Source organism: Schistocerca serialis, chromosome 2, assembly GCF_023864345.2.
Source record: "Schistocerca serialis cubense isolate TAMUIC-IGC-003099 chromosome 2, iqSchSeri2.2, whole genome shotgun sequence".
NCBI lineage: Eukaryota > Metazoa > Arthropoda > Insecta > Orthoptera > Acrididae > Schistocerca > Schistocerca serialis.
In genome coordinates, this window is record NC_064639.1 from 795,055,903 (window position 1) to 795,079,763 (window position 23,861).

Here is a 23,861-nt window from a genome sequence, read left to right on the forward strand (position 1 = left end):
CCAAAGGAATCATTGGCCCATTTTTCAGATCCGAAACGATTACTGCATCACGCTATCTGGACATTATTCGTGAATTTGTGGCGGTACAAACTGCCTTAGACGACACTGCGAAGACCTCGTGGTTTGTGCAAGATGGTGCCCGGCCACATCGCACGGCCGACGTCTTTAATTTCCTGAATGAATATTTCGATGATCGTGTGATTGCTTTGGGCTATCCGAAACATACAGGAGGCGGCGTGGATTGGCATCCCTATTTGCCAGACATGAACCCCTGTGACTTCTTTCTGTGGGGACACTTGAAAGACCAGGTGTACCGCCAGAATCCAGAAACAATTGAACAGCTGAAGCAGTACATCTCATCTGCACGTGAAGCCATTCCGCCAGACACGTTGTCAAAGGTTTCGGGTAATTTCATTCAGAGACTACGCCATATTATTGCTACGCATGGTGGATATGTGGAAAATATCGTACTATAGAGTTTCCCAGACCACAGCGCCATCTGTTATTGAAAATTGTAACTACTGTAATTTCTAAAGTTTGTCTGCCTGAAAATGTACTGTTGTCCCAAGCATATTGCAACAAACGGTGTATTTCTATCGCTGCTCGTTTAGTTTTTATTGCCGTTTCAAATATACCGGTCATTTTTGAAACACCCAGTAGATGCAGAGGTGACATATCAAGCTAAAACTAAACAAAGGTCGCTACACTACACATACATTGATTACAAAAAAGCTTTTGATAGTGTACCCCACTCATGGTTACTACAAATATTGGAAATATACAAAGTAGATCCTAAATTGATACAGTTCCTAAATATAGTAATGAAAAATTGGAAAACCACACTTAATATCCAAACAAATTCAAATAATATCACATCACAGCCAATAAAGATTAAGCGTGGAATATACCAAGAAGACTCATTAAGTCGTTTCTGGTTCTGCCTTGCTCTGAACCCACTATCCAACATGCTAAGTCCGCAGCTCGTGGTCGTGCGGTAGCGTTCTCGCTTCCCGCGCCCGGGTTCCCGGGTTCGATTCCCGGCGGGGTTAGGGATTTTCTCTGCCTCGTGATGACTGGGTGTTGTGTGATGTCATTAGGTTAGTTAGGTTTAAGTAGTTCTAAGTTCTAGGGTACTGATGACCATAGATGTTAAGTCCCATAGTGCTCAGAGCCATTTGAACCATTTTTGAACCAACATGCTAAATAATACAAATTATGGATACACTCCACGTGGGAAAAATATATCTAAAAACAAAGATAATGAGACTTACCAAACAAAAGGGCTGGCAGATTGATAGACACACGAACAAACACAAACATACACACAAAATTCAAGCTTTCGCAACAAACGGTTGCTTCATCAGGAAAGAGGGAAGGAGAGGGAAAGACAAAAGGATGTGGGTTTTAAGGGAGAGGGTAAGGAGTCATTCCAATCCCGGGAGTGGAAAGACTCACCTTAGGGGGAAAAAAGGACAGATGTACACTCGCACACACACACATATCCATCTGCACATACACAGACACAAGCAGACATTTGTAAAGGCAACGAGTTTGGGCAGAGATGCCAGTCGAGGCGGAAGTAAAGAGGCAAAGAAGTTGTTGAAAGACAAGTGAGGAATGAGCGGCGGCAACTTGAAATTAGCGGAGGTTGAGGCCTGGCGGATAACGAGAAGAGAGGATATACTGAAGGGCAAGTTCCCATCTCCGGAGTTCTGACAGGTTGGTGTTAGTGGGAAGTATCCAGATAACCCAGACAGTGTAGCACTGTGCCAAGATGTGCTGGCCGTGCACCAAGACATGTTTAGCCACAGGGTGATCCTTATTACCAACAAACACTGTCTGCCTGTGTCCATTCATGTGAATGGACAGTTTGTTGCTGGTCATTCCCACATAGAAAGCTTCGCAGTGTAGGCAGGTCAGTTGGTAAATCACGTGGGTGCTTTCACATGTGGCTCTGCCTTTGATCGTGTACACCAGGGCCGGCCAAACGCTGCACAGTGTGCAGACGTGCGGAAGTGCTGCACATGTGCGCACGAGTGCGACAGCGAGCGACAGCGACATCTGTTATTAGACATGTGTCCTAAATGAACGGCGGCGGCTCCACTTCCCTGTTTATGTGGTACAAGCAAGTGCACAACATATCCAGTCTCGTTTACCCCTGGCAACTGTGCCCTTAACAGAGAAGTGCTGAGAAATGGCAGGTACGGTAAAAAGCAAAGGACGGGAGATCAATGTTCTCAGTCGTTTAAAAATGACTGGGAACTGCAATTTTTTTTTGTAGCTGTTGGTGAAAACTCACAGTGTTTGCTATGCCGCCGAATAATACGCGGCCAGCGTAAGTTTTCAATTGAAAGACACTACAATATATATCACAAAGACGAGTGTAGTGTACTCAAGAGTGAAGAACGGCAAGCAAATTTAAATGTCCTTAAGAAAATGGATGAGACACATCAACTCGATTGTCATTTCTCATGACCAGTGATGAAAGTGTTTGGATTTATTCCTTTCATAATAATTATTGTTTACTAACTGTGCATTAGTGCCTCATTCTGCTCCATGTTACATTATTATCAGGAAACTTGGTCATTAAACCGATTGTTCCAATGTATACTTACATTTAGGGTTTTTTTTAATGTGTGAAGGGCTACGCTCAGCTGAAGTCGATAAAACATAACATTCATCTAATTGTCGGTTATTATGCAGATTTCAGATGGAGCTGATGAAAGATGTAGCAATAATGGTATTGAAATAAAAGGTGATCATCGAGAGGTCTGCGGTTATCATTCTGTTCAGAGGTCAGTGTGACAAATTATGTCGGTGTAACTGAGGGCACCGAGAATTAGTTATGGGAAACCTTGCATTAGTTTAAAGTTATTTGAAATCATGAATAAGGTTCGTTGGAAGTCGCTAAGTGCTCTCTTTCTTAAATACTAGATCAAAAACATTACTCGTATTTACGTGCCGTCAGTCAAGCTGCCTTAATAAAAACCCATGGTTGTTAACTGTATTACTTGTCTTACTGGGTTAAACTGTTAACATAAAAGTAGACGTCTCAATGAGTAGACTGTGACAGTATTTTAAATGTTTAATATGTGAAATACCTTCCCATGGTTGGCTTGCAAGCTGTGGAAAGAACACTAGAATGCGCCCGTACAGAGTATCCCAGCAAGTGGATAAAGCGACATCTGTGGGTAGAAACATGCACTACATGAACGCTGACGACTGCGGCGTGCACGCTGTGACCCAGAAGTTGCACATGTACAGGAGCACCGCACGCATGCAGAATTTCTGGCCGGCCCTGGTGTACACCTTCCGGGTTATAGGACTGGAGTAGGTGGTGGTGGGAGGGTGCATGGGACAGGTTTTACACCGGGGGCGATTACAAGGGTAGGAGCCAGAGGGTAGGGAAGGTGGTTTGGGGATTTCATAGGGATGAACTAAGAGGTTACGAAGGTTAGGTGGATGGCGGAAAGACACTCTTGGTGGAGTGGGGAGGATTTCATGAAGGATACAATATTACTGGAACATACCCACACAAAATCACACATTTGCTATACATGGATGATCTAAAACTATTGGCAGCAACAAATCAACAACTCAGCCAATTACTAAAGATAACAGAAGTATTCAGCAATGATATAAATATGGCTTTTGGAACAGAAAAATGTAAGAAAAATAGCATAGTCAAGGGAAAACACACTAAACAAGAAGATTACATATTGGATAACCACAGCGACTGCATAGAAGCGATGGAAAAAACAGATGCCTATAAATATCTAGGATACAGACAAAAAATAGGAATAGATAATACAAATATTAAAGAAGAACTAAAAGAAAAATATAGACAAAAACTAACAAAAATACTGAAAACAGAATTGACAGCAAGAAACAAGACAAAAGCTATAAATATGTATGCTATATCAATATTGACCTACTCATTTGGAGTAGTGAAATGGAGTAACACAGACCTAGAAGCACGCAATACACTTACACGATCACAATTCCACAAATATAGAATAATTCACATACATTCAGCAAGAGAAAGATTCACATTAAGCAGAAAGGAAGGAGGAAGGGGATTTATAGACATAAAAAAACCTACATTATGGACAGGTAGACAATTTAAGAAAATTCTTTCTAGAACGAGCAGAAACAAGCAAAATACACAAAGCAATCACTCATATAAAAACATTGGCTACACCACTGCAATTTCATAACCACTTCTACAACCCTTTAGATCACATAACATCAACAGATACGAAGAAAGTAAACTGAAAAAAGAAAACACTACATGGGAAGCACCCGTATCATCTAACACAGCCACACACCGATCAAGACGCATCCAACACATGGCTAAGAAAAGGCAATACATACAGTGAGACGGAAGGATTCATGATTGCAATACAGGATCAAACAATAAATACCAGATATTACAGCAAGCATATTATTAAAGATCCCAATACCACAACAGATAAATGCAGACTTTTCAAACAACAAATAGAAACAGTAGATCACATCACAAGCAGATTTACAATACTGACAAATACAGAATACCCCAGAAGACATGACAATGTAGCAAAAATAATACATCAACAGCTTGCCTTACAACATAAACTTATAAAACAACACATTCCCACATACAAGTATCCACCACAAAATGTACTGGAGAATGATGAATACAAATTATACTGGAACAGAACCATTATAACAGATAAAACAACACCACATAACAAACCTGACATCATACTCACCAATAAAAAGAATAAATTAACACAACTAATTGAAATATCCACACCCAATACAACAAATATACAAAAGAAAACAGGAGAAAAAATTGAAAAATACATCCAACTGGCTGAAGAAGTCAAGGACATGTGGCATCAGGATAAAGTTGACATTATACCAATTATACTGTCAACTACAGGAGTCATACCACACAATAACCACCAGTACATCAACACAATACAGCTACATCCAAACTTATACATACAACTACAGAAATCTGTAATTATTGATACATATTCAATTACCCGAAAGTTCCTAAATGCAATGTAACATATACTGTACAGTTAAAAGAAAGTCACGCTTGATCAAGGTCCGTGTCACTGTCCATTTTTAACCAGACTTAACGTCTGAGAAAGGAAAGAAATAATAATAATGATGATGATGATGATGATGATGAGAATAAGAATAAGAAGAAGAAGTTAAACATTTGCAAGGGGAGACTGGCCAAGTGAGACATTACGAAATAAAACATTTAACTTGGAGGTGTTACATTAGCCTGCTGTCTGTTCCTGAAAGTACATTATAGGAATACAAGATCATTTCTACACCAGTGTTGTGGATGCTGATCTCACAGTTGTCATGATGAAACTACTGACATTGAAATTTGAACACTAGGGGGAAAATGAGGGGATGAGAGTGATGAAATTACCTCACAAATATGTTGTGGTGCTTGAGCATGTAATGGTCATACTGGCAAGTTGTGTTATAACTGCTTTGAAAATAGCATCAGATAAAGTGAGCTTGTCCTTCTGCATCGAGATTGCTTATTACCTCCTGCTTAGCTGAGTGGTAATGTGCTTGCCTGCCATGCAGCGGGCCCGGGTTCGATTCCCGGCTGGGTTGGAGATTTTCTCCGCTCACGGACTGGATGTTGTGCCATCCTAATCATGATTTCATCCTCATCACCAGCATGCAAGTCGCCCAATGTGGTATCAACTGAAATCAGACTCGGCGGCCAAACTTCCCCGGATGGAGCCTCCCAGCCAACAATGTCATGCGCTCATTTCATTTCATTTCATTTTACTTCCGACAGTAACTTCGAAAATTTTAAGTTTGCTGTAATTCAAAATGTCTCAATGCCTACCAGAACAAACATAAACCGAAAAATATCTCATAAATAACAGGTTCAAAGCCAAAGTTAGCTAGGGTAACACTGGCCCAGAGGGAAAAAAAGTAAAGGCTGTGTGTCACATAACTCATACACAAGTCAATGAATATGCGTGGAAATGACAATCAGCACTACTTACATTGCTTTTTCAGTGCTTCAGTAGTTCACACATTTGTCCCTGCAGCAAAACTTGTTGTGTGACAGATATGCTAGTTGAGGCAGAATAGTGGTGTTCCATCTAGTCATCTGTTACAGAAGTAATTTTAATGTTTGCAAGGAGCTTTTGTTATTGCTGCGTTTGTTTAGATTGACGTGTAAAAGCAGAAATTTGTAATTCTTCATGTCAGTTTGAGACAAAGATTATATTTCACAATTTGGTAACATTGTCCCATGTTTTTGGGGTAGCTCTGGTCCAAAGAATTACAGGTTGAAATTTTATTTATTTTGTTACCTACCAGGACTTAAAAATTTATTACTCTTTTTAAATAAAATTCTTTCCCTAAGAGGCCGAAAACTGTTTCCTGTGCTACTAAAGAAATTTATGAAGGGCCTAAAAGGAACCAGGTTCGAAATCTTATTTCTGGGTTTGAAAATGTGGAATTGTCTCACTAAACAGAAAAAATCTTCTTGAATGCTTGACAATGAATAAAAAAATAAAGTTGACATGGTAGGAGAGGCAATCTTAAAACAGCTAGAGAAAAAGCAAGTAACTGTTTAACAACCTCAGCTGATGCTATGACGATGTGTTACAGAGAGGATGTCGTGCTAAATAAACCAACCCAAAAAGTTTATAGAATAAAGCTATTTTATTTCTGAACTTGACACATTTTTTAGCTACTTTTATAGTCAATTATGTTATATTATAGTTCTGAAATAACTGCCTTAATAAAAATAAACCAATCAGTATTATGCTTGTTCATTTTATCTGTTTAAATTATTGTTATTTACCTCAGTTTTTGGAAATAATTGATTCATTGAACTTCATTAATGATCTGTTAAATACATGATCATTTCTGATTGATTTAACATGGGCTCAGTGCATTTTTTTTAGATTACTGAGAATAGATTTGGTACAAGGGTTGTCCAGAAAGTAATGCACTGCATTTTTTTCTTCAATTGTTCTTTATTGAACATAATGAGAATTACACACACAAATGAATGGTGTTTAATCTACACACCCTATTTTTGCATGTAATCTCCATCCCATTCTATGGCCTTCCTCCAACACAAAGCAAGGGCGTGTATGCACTGTCAGTACCAATTCTTGTTCTGGTGGTGGAGCCACTGCTTCACTGTGTGAATCACCTCATTGTCCTCAAAATGTCTTCCATCAATGTCATCCGTTAATGGTCCAAACAAGGGAAGTCTGAGGGGAGTAGGTAAGGTGTGACAGGTGTGGATGGTCACACCGACTGCTGCAAATCGTGGAGCTCCCCCTTTCGATGACCTCACCCTCCATGCCCAGTGACTAACTGTACTACAGTTGACAGCAGGTCTGTCGATACATGTGAATATTCCTCACAGTTTCTTTCTCTGCAGTGAGAAATTCAATGACAGTATGACGCTTGTAACTTACATCACCTACAGACGCCATTTTGAAACTGTCCTGCAGCATTAATTTCTGTGCAACCCTCATAGTTTCTAAAATTTGATAACACTACATTGATTTAGTCACAGACAAGGTTTAGATAATAAACAAATGATACTACAGTTTATCAGCATGATGCCAACTAATCAGAGCTGAATTAACATGTCAAAGAAGATGGAAAAGCGAGCCAGTGTTACCACAGCTGTCGATACATGCTAAAACACTATTAAATGTACCGTAGCTTTTTGATTAGATCTAGGGAGCAGAAAACTATTTCCTAATCCATAACACAGCCAGATTCAGAAAATGTGTAAACCCTGAGATACAGGCAGAAACAAAAATGTGTATAACAAAATTAACAGGTATATATGAACATGTGAAAGCCATTTGAGGCAATTTCTTTTCAGATAACATTACTGATGACTGCATTCAGCTTCTGTCTGCTCATAAATACATGGAACTTTCTACATTAACACATATGTTCAGTGTTAAACAATAGAAAACCTGGAATGGAATAATGACAATATTATGAAAAGGGTAGACTGCTACTCACTATATAGTGGAGCTGTTGAGTCACAGACACGCACAACAAAAAGACTGCTAAACAATAAACTGTAGGCCAAAATGCCTTCTTCTGGAGGACACAACTCACACATACACGACCACTGTCTCTGGCTGTAATGGCCACACAAGATCAAGGCCATGCTTTATGAACGGGACTTGTGGACAGCTCTAATTAGTAATGTGGAGTAACTGAGGTGACTCTGGACCATATCATAAAACTGTACCCTATAAGAAAATGTGGCAGATCAGCTGAATTGGTTACAAGATCTAAAAATCAATGTGTAGTCAACCACTACTCTCACATGCTATATGTATATTAATTCTACATGTTTGTTATTTGATACTTATTATGATGTGTTACCTTATTGTTGTTTATTATCATATTTAGATTTGCACTACAAACCTGCCTTGGCTTCACATGAATAGCACTAAATTCATACAGCTGGACAACTTGTCTGGCATAGTGGTAACTTTGTTTATGGTTCACTGTGTGCAGTTATGATTAAAATTCAGAGAACAACATTCAGTAAATGAATATCATCACTTTCGTAAAAGTTAAAAAATGTAAGCAGTGACTGCCAGGAAAGGCACTAATGTTGACTGATCCATATTTAATTGGCATTTGAAGTGACATCTCATGGCAATGATGAGAGCTGTAAGGTATCATGCCACCAAAGGTCATTTGACTGAAGTGCCAGTTTGGTATGAGTTTTGGCCAATACTAGTCACCTGACTCCAGAACCAGTCTAGTCTGAGCTACATTTACTGTGTGACTTTTTCCTGCATTTCCCCTCACATCTCTTGACATTAACTCTGTACCAAAAAATATGTTCTTATCAGCTGATATGTCCTGTATCACAGATTATTTACAAAGTCAGCATTAGGTCACACTGCCCTCCTGACAGTGGTATCTTGTGCCAGCCTGGCATTGCAATCAAGTGACCTTGGAACATGAGTGCAATACTGGAGCAAAACACCCTTTCCCACAGAACATAGGTACAGGGCACACTCTACCAATCTACATCAAGTTATGCACTGTTTTCGTCACTGCTATGATGTGGTGACTTGTGGATCATTCCTGGGAGTTCTGCCATTCACCACTAAGTGTCAATGGCCTCATTGCACAGTCACAGGCGGACTATTAATTCATCACCATTCAGGAAATATCCGTGGAATATTTATAAAATTATATACATGAAAATTCCTCATGCATCTGTCTGTCTGTCTGTCTGTCTGTCTGTTAGTGAAAACTGTATCAAAATCCCTACAGTAGCTGTTGAGATTAGCCTCCATTTACAGCACATACAGATAGAAACTGCAGTGGGAGCAGGGCTTTTGATTTACAGCATGTATAGACAGACATACAGGATCTGTTAGATGACAGTCAGTTTGGCTTTAGAAAAGGTAAAGGCACCAGAAAGGCAGTTTTGATGTTCTGCTTGATAATGGATGCAAGACTAAAGAAAAATCAAGACCTGTTCATAGGATTTATCAGCCTGGAGATAACATTCAACAGTATCATATGGTATTCAACAGTGTCATGCCGATGTCCGAAATTCTGAGAAATATAGAGGCAAGCAATAGGAAAAGATGGGTAATATAAAATATGCACAAGAACCAAGAGGGAACAATAAGAGTGGAAGATCAGGGACAAAAGCTTGGATTAAAATGGTGTAAGACAGGGATGTAGTCTTTCACCCCTACTGTTCAATATATACATCAAGGAAGCAGTCATGGAAATAAAAGAAAGGTTTAAGAGTGGAATTAAAACTCAAGGTGAAAGGATATCAGTGTTAAGATTCGCTGACGACATTGCTTTACTTAGTGAAAGTCAAGAAGAATTACTGGATCTGCTGAATGGAATCAACAGTCTAATGAGTACAGGATATTGACTGAGACTAAAATGAAGAACGATGAAAGTAATGACAAGTAGCAGAAATGAGAGTAGTTAAAAACTTGACATCAGGATTGGTGATCATGTATGCAGCAAAATAACCGATGGTGGGAGGAGCAAGGAGGACATCAGAACCATGCTAGCACTGGCAAAATGGGCAATCCTAGCCAAGAGAAGTCTACTGTTATGAAACATGGTCCTTACTTTGTGGAAGAACGTTCTGAGAATGTATGTTTGGAGCATAGTATTTTATGGTAGTGAAACATGGACTTTGGGAAAACTCGAACAGAAGAGAATCAAAGTATTTGAGGTGTGGTGCTATAGAGGACTGTTGAAAATTATGTGGACTGATAAGATAAGGAATGAGGAGGTTCTCTGCAGAATTGACAAGGAAAGGAATATATGAAAAAAACTGAAAAGAAGAAGGAACAGGGTGGTAGATCATCTGTCAAGACATCAGGGAATAACTTCCATGCTACTTGAGGGAGCAGTAGAGGGTAAAAACTGCAGAGGAAGGCAGAGGTTGGAATACATCTAGCAAATAATTGAGGATATATGTTGCAAGTGGTATCCTGAGATGAAGAGGGTGGCACAGGAGAGGAATTTGTGACAGGTCACATCAAACTGATCAGAAGACTGATGACTCAAAAAAGATGTGTGTTCCTTCTATGTGCCACATGATTACTAAATTCAATTGACATAATGTATTGTGACAAAGTAAGTCAGAATACTGTATCACATCCATTCATAAGCTGAGCCTTTTCTGGAATGGAGAACCATCTTCATTTTTTTTTTTTTTTTTTTTTTTGAGATAGCTTACAGTCACATTTAAGTTACATCAAAAGTTCATTAGGCATGAAATATTCAATAAGTACATTTCTCCATGGGAAAGTTTTTCCTTTAATCAGTAGCCTCTCAGCTGTACATTTTGCTCTGTGCTAATTTCTCTGTTCCACCATATGTATTACCACGGTTTCTTGAATACAGCACCACATCTTTGTTGTGAGTTTAAGTTCTCTTGAATGTCGTGTGCCATGTTCCTGTATGTTTCCCTCCTTCTGCTATGAGGTATATATAAATTCCTTCTTTGCCAATGAATGTGACAGAATATTTCTGGATCATTACTTTTACTTTATTATTTCTCTATTATCAGTTGCTACTTCAAAGTTAAGAAAGGGGAGAAGTATAGAACAGAAACTATGAATTGTTTATATACAGATTTGAGTCTCAAGATTTTCAAATAACAAGTTGTTTTCACTGGGAACTGGTAGCTCCACTACATTCCAGCTATATCCCTTCTCTGCTAATTTAAACTAGTGTCTAGTGCTAACTTCCAAGTATGGATTTATCATAGCTCAAAAGATTTCAACTGTTTACAATGCCAGCTACTTTCCACAACATGAGAACTGTTATTCGTATCATGGACTTAAACATTTTACTTTGTTTGTTTGTTGGAGTTATATAGGGTGACACAGAAAAAATGGGAATTTATAATAAAAAAATTTAATAGCAGCATAAGAATCACTGCAACTTGCCTTAAGGGCATTTATAGATAGATATACAGGATCTGTTAGATGACAACCAGTTTGGCTTTAGGAAAGGTAAAGGCACCAGAAAGGCAGTTTTGATGTTGTGCTTGATAATGGAAGCAAGACTAATGAAAAACCAAGACATGTTCATAGGATTTATCAGCCATCCTCCTGTGCCTATACACTCTTCCTCTCTGCTCTTGACATTCCTCGGTGAGTGTTGCAACATCTCAGACGGAATACCATGAATTTCATCTTGAATTCTTTGTCTCAATTCACGTAAATGAGTTGGAATTATTTTATTTAGGTGTTTCTTTACCTACTGAGTAGCAAATACACCAGGGTGCGAATGCGTGCGTGCGTGCGTGCGTGCGTGCGCGAGCGCGCGCGCGCGCGCGCGCGCGCGCGCGCGCACCCACCCACCCACCCACCCACACACACACACACACACACAGAAATCTATTTATGCTATGGAACACCAAAGCGGCTTTCATTAGGTGTTTTTTCCTACTAAGGGTCAACTACTATATTTTATACAAACTTGTGTAATGCATTTTTACATTTCCACGAGGATATTATGATCACTATACATTTTCGTGTTTTTACTATAGGTCATAAATATTGCACTGTGACTGCAATCTGTTGTTTTCTATCCACCTTGGACCCCCCCACCTGTCCCACACCCCTACCCCCTCCCAAATCCCCCCTCCCCCATGTCTTCTGCTCTCTCACACATTCTCTCATCCCCTGCTCTCCACCCTGCCAGCATTACTATACTACCATAATCTAATTGATTACTACCCTTCCCCCCCCCCCAGCCCCCCCACCAATTTCTCAATATCACAGTCTCTTGTCATCTCCCTCCTCCTCCTCCCCCCCCCCCCTTCGAGCCTTCATCCACTTGTCTATAAGTAAGTCTGTTGAAGTTTCTTCCCTCCCCCCCTCTCCCCCCCCGCCACCCCCATCCATCACCCCAACTTTCTCCCATCACTTCACTCTCATTTTGATTTTGCCTGCTTCAACATTTAATTGAATATGCACTCATATTCCTATTGCCATTTTATTCAACACCCTCCCCTCCCTCCCAATCCACTACATACACCCACCTCTTAACATTGCTTTTCCCAGTTCTCCATCTTGCTATTGTCCTTTGACATTGGCATCCCTCCCCCCTCTCCCCCTGCATCTGATTCCAAACTCATCTCTCTCTCTCTCTCTCTCTCTCTCTCTCTCTCAATTACACTGCCAACCATCTTAATTTTCTTAATTTTATAAGACTCAGCTTAACAATTTATACTCCTGTATCTCTTCCATCAGCCAGCAGCCATTTATCCCCTCCCTCCTCCCCCCCCCCCCCAAGGTTTTTAACTCCTATTGTTAACTTCTGTAGTTTGTATTACAATAGTACAAACCATATTCTTAAATGTGATTCACTGTCTTTGAATTTTATTTTGTTTTGTTCCTTTTAGACTTTAGTTCCTCATCCGACTTAATGTAGATTCACTTACAGTTGTTGGCCATCTGATGTTACTGCAAAGATGATTGCGCACAGTGCTATGCTATGCTCATTATAACTTCTGAACGGTTTGTGTTAAAACATTAAAACTGCACAGTAGGCCATGGGCCATGATGGGAATTAGTATGAGCCTGCACACACAGTTTGTTGTTGTTGTTGGCCATTTGCATGTGAAAGTAAACAAAATTGGTGCATTTGGAGTACGGAAAATTCACGTTTCCTGATCAAGATGTCTCTTCACCCTCAATGTCTGACTGTGTGGTGTACAAGTCCAGTCATGGAACAATCAATGCAATTTTCGTTGATGGCACAGTGACTACTGAAGAGTACGTGAAGGTTTTGGAAGATGATTTCATTCCCATTATCCAAAGTGACCCTGATTTCAACAAGATGTGGTTCATGCAAGATGGGGATCAATCCCATCAAAGTAGGACAGTGTTTAATGTCCTGGAGAAGCACTTTGGGGACCACATTCTGGCTCTGGGGTACCCAGAGACCACTGACATGGGCCTCGATTGGCTGCCATATTTTCTGTGACTCCTTTTTGTGGTGCTATATTAAAGACAAGGTGTACAGCAATAAGCCCAAAACCACTGCCGAGCTGAAGTCAGCCATTCAGGAGGTCATTGACAGCATCAATTGACAGCAGCAGAATTCCACTATTCGTCTGCACCACATCATCACCAATGCTGGCAGGCATATCGAACTTGTCATAACCTAAATCTGAATATCTTTAGTGATGTTTACATGTTGAATAAAGAGCGTGCATATCATAGTTTGTAACTAATTTACATTTTTTTTTCAAATATTTCAGTAGTTGTTACCCAGTATATAGTCTGAAGATATTTATGGCCGGCCGGTGTGGCCGAGTGGTTCTAGGCGCTTCAGTCTGTAACTGCGCGACCACTACGGCTGCAGGTTTGAATCCTGCCTCGGGCATGGATGTGTGTGATGTCCTTAGCTTAGTTAGGTTTAAGTAGTTCTAAGTTCTAGAGGACTGATGACCTCAGATGTTAAGTCCCATAGTGCTCAGAGCCATTTGAACCATTTTGAACCATATAGCTATGACACTTTGTCATTTTAATATTCAGTTGTTCTAGTACTCATACTCTTTGATTTCATTATCATTATGTTTTAAGGTCATGTCCTCATCTTTTATTTACCAATGTAAGCCTGTTTTTACTAAATATGATGTACTCCCATGATTACTTGCTGATCTATTACAAGAGGGTGGTTTTACATCGAGCATTTCATTTATGGCCAGCTTTGAGCTTGACAACATGTTAAGTGTCCTGTGATATGTGTTAAAGACATAAAATGCAAATACATATTTCACAAATATACACCAATTTACATTCATTGTTTAAGATATTTTACATCTTTTGAAATTTTACATGCTCTTACTCTATGCAATTTTTGCTTTTAGCAAATACTTGAGAATGGTGTAAAAGGTCGAAACCTTGGCTGTACTTATATAAACAATAAAACAGGAATATGGCAGTCTGTTCCTTTAAAAAAAAAATCATCCAGTGTTGTTGTCAGAGTCATGTAGACCCAATTCTTAAGGTAGCTCCAAAAGAAAAAAAAACACAAACATGTAAATCTGATGATCTTTGGGGACAGAGAGCATTAGCAAATTTTGAGATGACTTGGCTACCAAACAATATCCATACAGCTGCACTGATTGCCTTGCAGTGTGCAATGTTGCACCATCCCGTTGAAATGAGGTTTCGTGAAGTGGAATATTGTTCAATGCAGGTGCAATGAAAATGGCAACATCTCAACATACCAACCTGAAGTGACAGTCACTGTGATCCGCTCTTCATTTTCAAAAAAGTAATGTATGACGACTCTACTGATCAAACTACATGCTACACTATCATCTTGCTGGTGTGAAAAGGGTATTCATGAACTTTGTTAAAGCTGCTGTCTGTCCAGTTCTGCTTAGATGAAAATATGCCCTGTCAGGTACCTTCAGCTTGTCCAGAAAACTGTTTACCTTATGTTCGTCACAATTTGCTGACAGAGTTCTAATCACAACTGTCAATCGATCTCCTTTTCTTGTTGCATATTCTGCCGCTTGTAATGACGAAAATTTTAAATAAAAATGAGAATTTGGTGAAATCTCTTTGGCCACATTGCCATAGAATTTCTGAATACGTAACCAAATTAATTGTAATAGGTACCTGTTTTCAATTGGCCTACTATTTTGCTAATACTATGTATTATTGTAACTTATCTGTGACCTGTCCAATATCAATTGTACAATTTGTGCTGTATGATAAAACTGGACCAATAAAAACTCAAATCAAATCACCAGTTGCTTGCTCATGAACTGAATGCCATGGGCTCTGTAAGACTGAAACCTATGCACCTTTGATATTCTGTGCACTCCATCTTCTTCACTTCTTCATCATCCAGTTTAGTTTCTGTTTTACAGCAGATAAAGTGTCTCCAAAACTTTTATTCCAAGTTTTTATGGTGTGGTTCAATGAAACCTGACCATGATGCTGTTAAGTTGAAAAAAATGTCTGCAGTCCTTCTGTGGACTTCCCAAACTATCATCATTTTTGTACAACATTTTTCTGGCAAAAGCATACAGTTGACCATCCCACTCATCCCCGATTACTAAATGCCAAGATGGTTTACATCTCAAGGTCCCTTGTCCACAGTGACCACTTTGCATTTCACAAGTTCTTGTTTTTCTGTGTCAAATTGTACAAGAATCTATTACTTAAGTAATGGAAACAACCATATCAGGTTCAAAACAGGTACCTCAATAATATCTTCACATGAAAGTCCCAAAACATACCTCAGTCCCACGACTGCTTTGAAAAAAATTATTATTTTGTCAATAAAAGTTTATTTCATAGTCTTCAAATTTACATTGGCTTTAGTTCATTTATTTGGAAAGAAAAAAAAACAGTTCACTGCATTATAATTTAAGTAGATTTGTACAAGAAATTGTTTTAAAGATATGAAATTCAATTTCACTCCCTACTGTCAACCTAATATATGACAGTCATCTACAAACTGTGATTTACACTTGTCCCAATGAACTTCATATGTTTGTAAGTGAGCTATTTACAGAACACAATTGTTATCAGTGAAACAGGAATATCTTTTCTATATGTAAAGGTACAATAATAAAATAACAAGGTAATATACATTTGGCAGTAAGCACCATGTTTCTCAGGGGTCCCAAATACTAGTACATGATCCTGCTTTATCACAAGAATTGTATTGTTGTAAATTATTTAAGCAGGATTAATACAGTACTTGAGGTATTTATTTTATTGTCAACAATTTTTAAATACCTTATATAAATGTAATATATATGCACATATTGAAATTATATTGTTAATATGCATGCATACTATTACTGAAAGCAACTTCACAAAATATTAGTTTTATCTACACAAAATTCTTAAAAATCTACAAATTTTATTTTACACAGATTTTCTAACTTACAATAAAAAAGGCACTACCTCATGACTAAATATTGCAGTACACAGTACTGAGAAAGTACACTGTTTCATTTTTACAGGACACAGTTTCACTGAAAAATGTATTAACAGCTCTTCAGTAATTTCAAGACAACAAATGCTCATTCAATAGTACAGCATGTTAACTTCAATAGGGAAGAAATGTAATTTGCAGAACTCCTACAATTCTGTAATTGTATTGGCAACTTTGGCACCAATGTGAACGTTTAATGATATTGTGTGTGCTTATTTCGGAGGGACAAATTTTTTATGATCATTATTACAGTACATAAGGCTACATGTCACACAGTCTTCATGCAATATAGAGAAAGAAATTTTTCACCCTAAGTATTGCACAAATACTCATTTTTTTTCCATTAATATCTGAGAGATAACACACCAAACTTCAACAAATTGCCTTCTCCCAAAACCAATTTCAAATGACTCATCATGGCTTAGGAAAACAATTGGGGCAGGGGGGGGGGGGGGGGGGATAATGGGGGGCAGAAATTTTAAATCCAAAGAAGAATGAATCATAAGTATGTTTTAAAAACTGCTCTATTAAATTTCCTGTGATAACAGCTTTCATGTTAAAATATACTTTCAGGTCATTTGTACAAGAACATCAGTGATTTCAACCACCATTCTGAGTCTGGTTCCTTCTCTTAAATACAAAAATAAGGCAGTGTATGTTGCTGTGTTCTATTACAAAACTTATATTCTTATTTCTATGATTGCTTGTTTTCTCACAAGAAATATTTATTTGCAAGTAACACACAAAAGAATATAAGGATCACTGAACAACTGAATGAAACATTGAAATCCATTAATGACTAATTGCATATCAACCATCAGTCTTAATTCATGAAATTCACGTGACTGGAATAGTAACCGAGTATTCCAAAATTTCATATAATCACAGTTTTTTGATTCTGCAGTATATATTTGTGCCATTAAAGCAGAACTGCAAGAAATAAAGCCCTAACCATCAGCCAAGTGCCACAACAAATATTTTTATACATTCACTATACATAATGTATTCTGTACATGTATGGAATGTAGAATGAGAGCTTTGCATGCTGTTAATATGGTAATCCTTTTAGTGTGACTCTTCTTGACCTTGAAGTTTTCCAACAATGTGTTTCACCCATCCTTTGGGTGTAGGAGCTTCTTCCACATCATCCACACTTCTCACAGGACTAACTTCAATAACAGTTGAGGCAGTTGAATGTTGAGAGCTCGTGTCACATTCGTCTTCTGGCCCTGTACCACCAGAACGCCAAAGTTCCAATTCTTTTCTGCGTTCCTGAATTGATTTGTGAATTGCGTCTGTTCCCTGTGGACTGTCAGCAGATTTAGTTGTTGAAGAATGAGTGGTGTTAGAATTTCTACAATCCTGAACAGCAGCTTTCTTGCGTGTGAGACGGACAGGTTTTGCTGGAACTGGAGGAGGTATTTTCACAGGTTTTTGAACTGGAGTAGGGGCTGGAGTAAGTACATTATTTGTAGAAGATGCAGCTGCATTATCACAGAGTTCTTCATGATCACTAAATACAGCAGAGTCTCTGAACACCTCATTCTCCAAAAATGACTCAATTGCCTCAAAAGAACGTTCATAGTAGCTATCACCTGAGCCATCACTCAGATGCAACTCATCAGACTTTTCTGAACTCATATCAGATTCCCTCTTCATATTTACACATGGCATTTCTCCAAGCCTCACAGCTTCTGAATCTATTCTAGGAGAAGTGATAGCTGTGTCAACACTTCCTCCAAAGCCAGAAGTTTTGTCACCATCACTGGATGACGTGAAGTTGGATGAAACGGACAACACAGAATCAGGCCTTCCCTCATTTCCATTTGAGGAAGCAGGCTTAGACTGATGAATATTTGGATAAAGTTGGCGTGGATTTGCATATTCTGAGCAATGTGCAATTCGTGCACCAAGGCTGGAGCTTCCCTGTTTGTAAATAGCTTGCAGAATGGGTGGGTTGGATGACCTGGATACTGGTGCAGGTGATGGAGAGCGATTTCCAGGAGTAGCTGGTGTTGCCACACAGTCTTCTGCATCTTCTCCCATAATAGTACGAATTCGTTGCTTGAGTGTCTTGCTGTACTGTCTGGCAAGAGCATAGACGAGTCGACTTGCATGCCTTTCACACTGGAGAAGCTGCTCTCGCTCATGCTCAACCTGAAAATGAGAATTTTTTTATAAAAGAAAAGTAACCAAGATTCAGTAAGGCACAGGTAATTGTTACATCTTCTAGCACAACTTTTACTTAGCAGGACAAAAGAATTTCAGTGAAAACTGTAAGTTTCTTGTGCTAGGTAATGTTACCACATGTCTGCCTAAAAAGACTAATTCTTAATAATGAACAAATATCCATTATATGTATTGAGTATGTAATATACATATTGTTTTACTTTACCAATCAGAGCTCTGCTGCAAATGGTTTAATATTAGTGAGTTCAAAACTGGAACACATTAAACACTCAAAAAAGGTGTCTTTTATTGTAACAGAAGTGCACTGGTTTAATAGATTGGAAGTTATAATTTAGTTATGATTATCATATCTGATTTTTTATTTATAGCAATTATGTGAACACTATTATAGCTTGGTATTTGCTGTGACATATTGCTTGGTTACTGTAAGTCATGTTAAACAGACTATATCAGATAAAATGATGATGATTTATATCTTCTGAAAGGAAAGGTTCACATATAAGAATGGTTCTGAAAGACGAAAAAGAAGAAGCTAAAAAAAAAATCAAGATTTGCTGTTTTCAGAACTGTTTGCCACCTGTTCTGCTTAAAGCTTGCAAAAAAAGTTGTTTACATTAATATTCCAGTTGCATTCCTTGGTTTTTTGTTATAAGAGCCTCACTACTTGTTTATTACTGAAATTCTGGTACCATGAGGCATATAAATCAGTAGAAAAATTGTGCAATGAAATAACAGAACAACTGTTAGTAAATCTAACTCTGATGTGCATTAATGAGGATCTTTCTCTATATACTTGTTCCAACATGAATTTATTTACTATTACCCAATGACTCTTAGGTTATATTTGAGGAAAGGAGAGCATTGTAACAGCACACTAATCAACACTGCTGTGATATTTTTAAGGGCTTATAATACAGGGGGTGTTTATTTAAATGGTCTGAAGGATTGTTACAGACACATTCTACAATAAGATACTGTGAGCTGTACATACAAGCAACCTGTTAGTGTCCACTCATTGCAAAACTACTGTGTACCCATGTCAGAGACGATATTTTGCACTGCTTTATACCTGACCTGACATAAGTTGCAGATGTTTTCTTTGATAAAACTTGTTATGTCAGTATCACAGCAGAAGCATATGGTGGTAGGAGACTACATGTGATAAACATTTAATTGAATTAGTCATGGAAGATGAGTTGGTAGTGATACTGCTGTAAACATATCATTGAGGGGATAACAAAGCTGGTATGTATGAGCAGTTGCAAACTATAAAATGACTTCATTTCATGTTTGGGTTTTAATTCATTGATAGTATCTGAGATATTTGTGGTTATAATAAATATAGTCACTAAGTATAAACTCAACATTTTCCCCACATGTTATGTTTATGTGCTTACTCTGCAGGCCATTGTCTGCTGTGTCACATAGCAGTTCTCACAATATCAGCCAATTGCTCTCTTGTTACACTCACAACATGTGTACCTCCTACGAGGTCTCTATCTTTCCTACAGTACCTTAACAAAACATGTAATGGACAGTTCGATTATTAGCTTCATTCTTAAAATTTTGGGAAAAGCTTCTGATGAATGTTATGTCATGTCTCTTCCATTGTTTTTCTTCTTCTAACATATGTGAATATCTGAGTGAACTCTTTTATAAATTAATCTGTATGCAAACACAACAGCACATCTCTGAATATTGCACATAAATCACATAATTAACCAGTGCTCCAAAACAACAGCTATCTTCATATATTTTCTACACTCCTTCATAATTAGCTACATACAATTCTACATGTTCATTAACTTCACAACATGTATGTCACTGAAATGGCATAAAGACTCATACCAGTGCACTGAGCCGCACAAAATTATATTATTATTACTTCATATACAGGATGCTTCATAATGGCTATTACAGGGTCTGAAGATCTGAGCACATTCAAATTGTCTGCTTCACGCTGTACACACAGGAGGCTATAACATGGGAAACGTTTTAATGGCTTTGTCATTGTCACAAGTACAATTGGAACTGATGGTTGTGCCCACTTCTCGCTTTGTGTTTGAACCATGAAGAAAGAGATTTGAAACAGATCCTAACTTCAAATTTATTTTATATTCAAATGGTACATTTCCAGACATGGATTCCTTATCAAAACTTTATCTATTAAGTCCCCTCTACAACCCCTAAAAGCCTGCAATCGGAATTGTGAAATACCCTGTAGCTATCAGACTGATTAGCATTAATGGTGTTAAAAAAGACAATAGAATTTTTTTCTCCTGGTTCAACAAATTATCATGTACTTACAGACATATGTGACATATGCTGGTCACCACAATAAAAATTACTTGTATGCTATCATTTATACATGTACAGTTTCGAAACAATGATGCATGAAATGTCATTCATGCTTACACTTCATTTGTGGTTCGCCATTCAGAATACCATATCATTCTTTTCGTCAATAGAAAGTTTTCTCTGTTCTGTATACTACAGTGTAGCCCACATAATGTTTTCAAACTGTCAGCCGATTACAATTTTTAATTACGCATGTTAAAAACATGAAAAGTTTCTCCACAGAGGGTGACCTACAACAGTAATTCTTTGACTTGACTCTGCATTTTATCTGATTAGTGTGCTATATTCCTTTATGGTATCTGAGGGTGTCACAGTGGAGGTTGAGCTAAGAGACAATTATTAAGGAAAAAACTTCCCTACGTTGCGTCATTTCCGAGTTTTTAGCACTGAAATTAGCCAATCATGTCATTGCACATGCAAATTCAAGCAGCCGACCAGAGACACTTGCCAAATGTGTTTTTCATTTGGTTTCCTCATATCAAACAAATGCAGCTTTTGAACAATGGAAAATCCAGGATGTAATGTAACAATATTATGAAAAGGAAAGTTGCTGCTCACCATATAGTGGAGATACTGACTTACTGATAGGCACAATAATAAAAATACTATCACAAATATCTTTCAGACAGTATGGTAATCATCAAAATTAGACAACAGACACACACATACACATTCCACAAACAAAACTCACACACAGGACTGCAGTCTCAGGCTACTGAGACTGCTTTTGCTCACCTAGCTTCCAGAAAAGGCACATTTTGACTGGTAATGAGAATTTGAACATGTAATTCACAGACCCACAGATGTTTGTGCATTACTGTATTTTAACACAAGTAAATGCTTGAATTTGCCGTTGCAATGATTTGTTTGGGTAATGTCAATGCTAATTAAATCAGAAATGGTGCAATGTATCAAATTTTTTTCTTAACAATTACCTCTCAGCAGAACCTCCCCTGCAACACACTTCGAAGCTTTTCAGACCACCCTGTGTATATACATCAGCACGGACATTCATTCTGATAACTGCCACTCTTACCACACACCATCATTCTTTTTCCATAAGGTGTTATGCTCTAATACACTAATTACTGTATTACATTATATTCTGAAATGAACCTTACTTTTAGCATACTGAAATGTGTCACACTCATCATTCTCTACTTTCTTCAATGAGTTCAACTGTAGCAAATGCTCAACGAAATTGAGAGGGATGTTTAAAATCACTAAAGTGCATATCAATAAGAAACTTTCAAAAATTTTCAAATGGTACAGTTTTCAAATTAAAGCACTTATCTATCACCAGGTCTCCATAACCATATATTCATCTCTTCCACTGCAACCTCTCTCCACAATGCACCATTTTTCTTTTATCTCCAGTTCTTAGTGTTATGTTTCATTATTCCCCATAAGTTTATTTAGCATTTTTTCTTGTCTACTCACACTTTTCCAGATTTAACTTTAGTTCAGTGTGTTTCACCTTACTGTTGCAAATTGATCTTTTTTAAATATTTAATTGGGTGTTGTTCCAGTCTACATAGTACTCCAGATGGCTTTGTTCTCAACCAATCCCATAATTGTGTTCAATTCACTTATAAACATACAGAAATAGGAACTCCATCCATTTCTCAATTGCAATCAACAGATTTTACAACACAAGACAGACAACATTATTTCCTCATTACATGTGCGCATACATCATCTCAAGGTGCTGTATTCAACAGCACCAGATATCTCATCATTACATATCTTGTACAGCTAATTTAAATTGCAGATCACCATTCATTCACAGTGGCAGTTGCTGGCACATAACTGAATCTTTGAACTATAGGAAGCACAGCATTTGCAATGTTATAGTCTGTATTTAACCTTCAGCAATAGAGCTTTTCATATTTGAATAAACCTGTTAATGGTGATATGATGATACTCTGACCTGCCTCCGTAGTTGAGGCCACTAACACATGCCTTTGGAGTTGCCCTCAACTCAAAAGTAGGCCAGTTCGAATCCTGCCTGTAGATGAAGTTTTCACTGTCAGAAAAGGAACGAGCAGGAAGTTTCTTATCACCAGTCTTTACACCAGTGTCCTGGATTAAGTTCCAAACCCCTCATTATTGTCAAATAATCCATCTGTCAGCTGGGGACATTAAGCTCAGTGGCTACCTTGGTGCTGCTCAAGTAGAGTAGTCTAAGTTCTGGCACCGAGGATCACCATCTCCCTCCTCTCATTGTCACATCACACTATAAGCACATCAATTACACTTGCCTACGCTCCAGAACTACATATATGACATGACATGACATGACAATTCTGCAAGAAAAGGGGTCAATGTGCATGGAAGAAGAACACCACATGGCACATCTGAGCCAATACTGCCATAACAGTATTTACATATTTTTAGATGACACTCACTCTCCGAATGTAAGCATTCTATAAGATGGGTGAACAAAGATGTATATTATGAAAGTGATATGAATGATGACAATGTCTTCTAACAGGACACACTTGAGAGAGTGTAACTTACCTCAAGTTCAAGAGCTTCCGAACTGCTCCTTCCAGACAGCCGACCTAACACTCGACCAAGACTTGCTTTGGATACACTTGGTCTATATATCTTGTACTCAGGATGCACATTCAGGTTATCTAGGCTTGCATCAGGAGTTGCTGTATACTCAGTGGTGCTATCTTCTTCTGTTGTGTCACCACCTACAGGAAATCTGTGGCGGCCACTATGAGAACCACTTCGGACCATGTACCTATATAGAAAGGGACATCATGTGTAAAACAATTGCTGAGGCTACTTTATACCAATTA

The 23,861-nt window shown here is 38.2% G+C and overlaps 1 protein-coding gene across 1 annotated transcript in view; it reads right to left on the reverse strand.

Moving 5' to 3' along the window:
* Window positions 1-15,849: 15,849 nt before the first annotated feature.
* The window catches only part of LOC126458032 (uncharacterized), a gene marked incomplete at its 5' end in the record, with an annotated part of 169,760 nt that continues 161,748 nt past the window's right edge, over window positions 15,850-23,861 (reverse strand). The window contains 2 exons of the mRNA XM_050094821.1: window positions 15,850-18,660; window positions 23,572-23,803. Of these exons, the coding sequence (XP_049950778.1) occupies window positions 17,569-18,660; window positions 23,572-23,803 (1,324 nt within the window). The remainder of the gene's footprint in view (window positions 18,661-23,571; window positions 23,804-23,861) is intronic.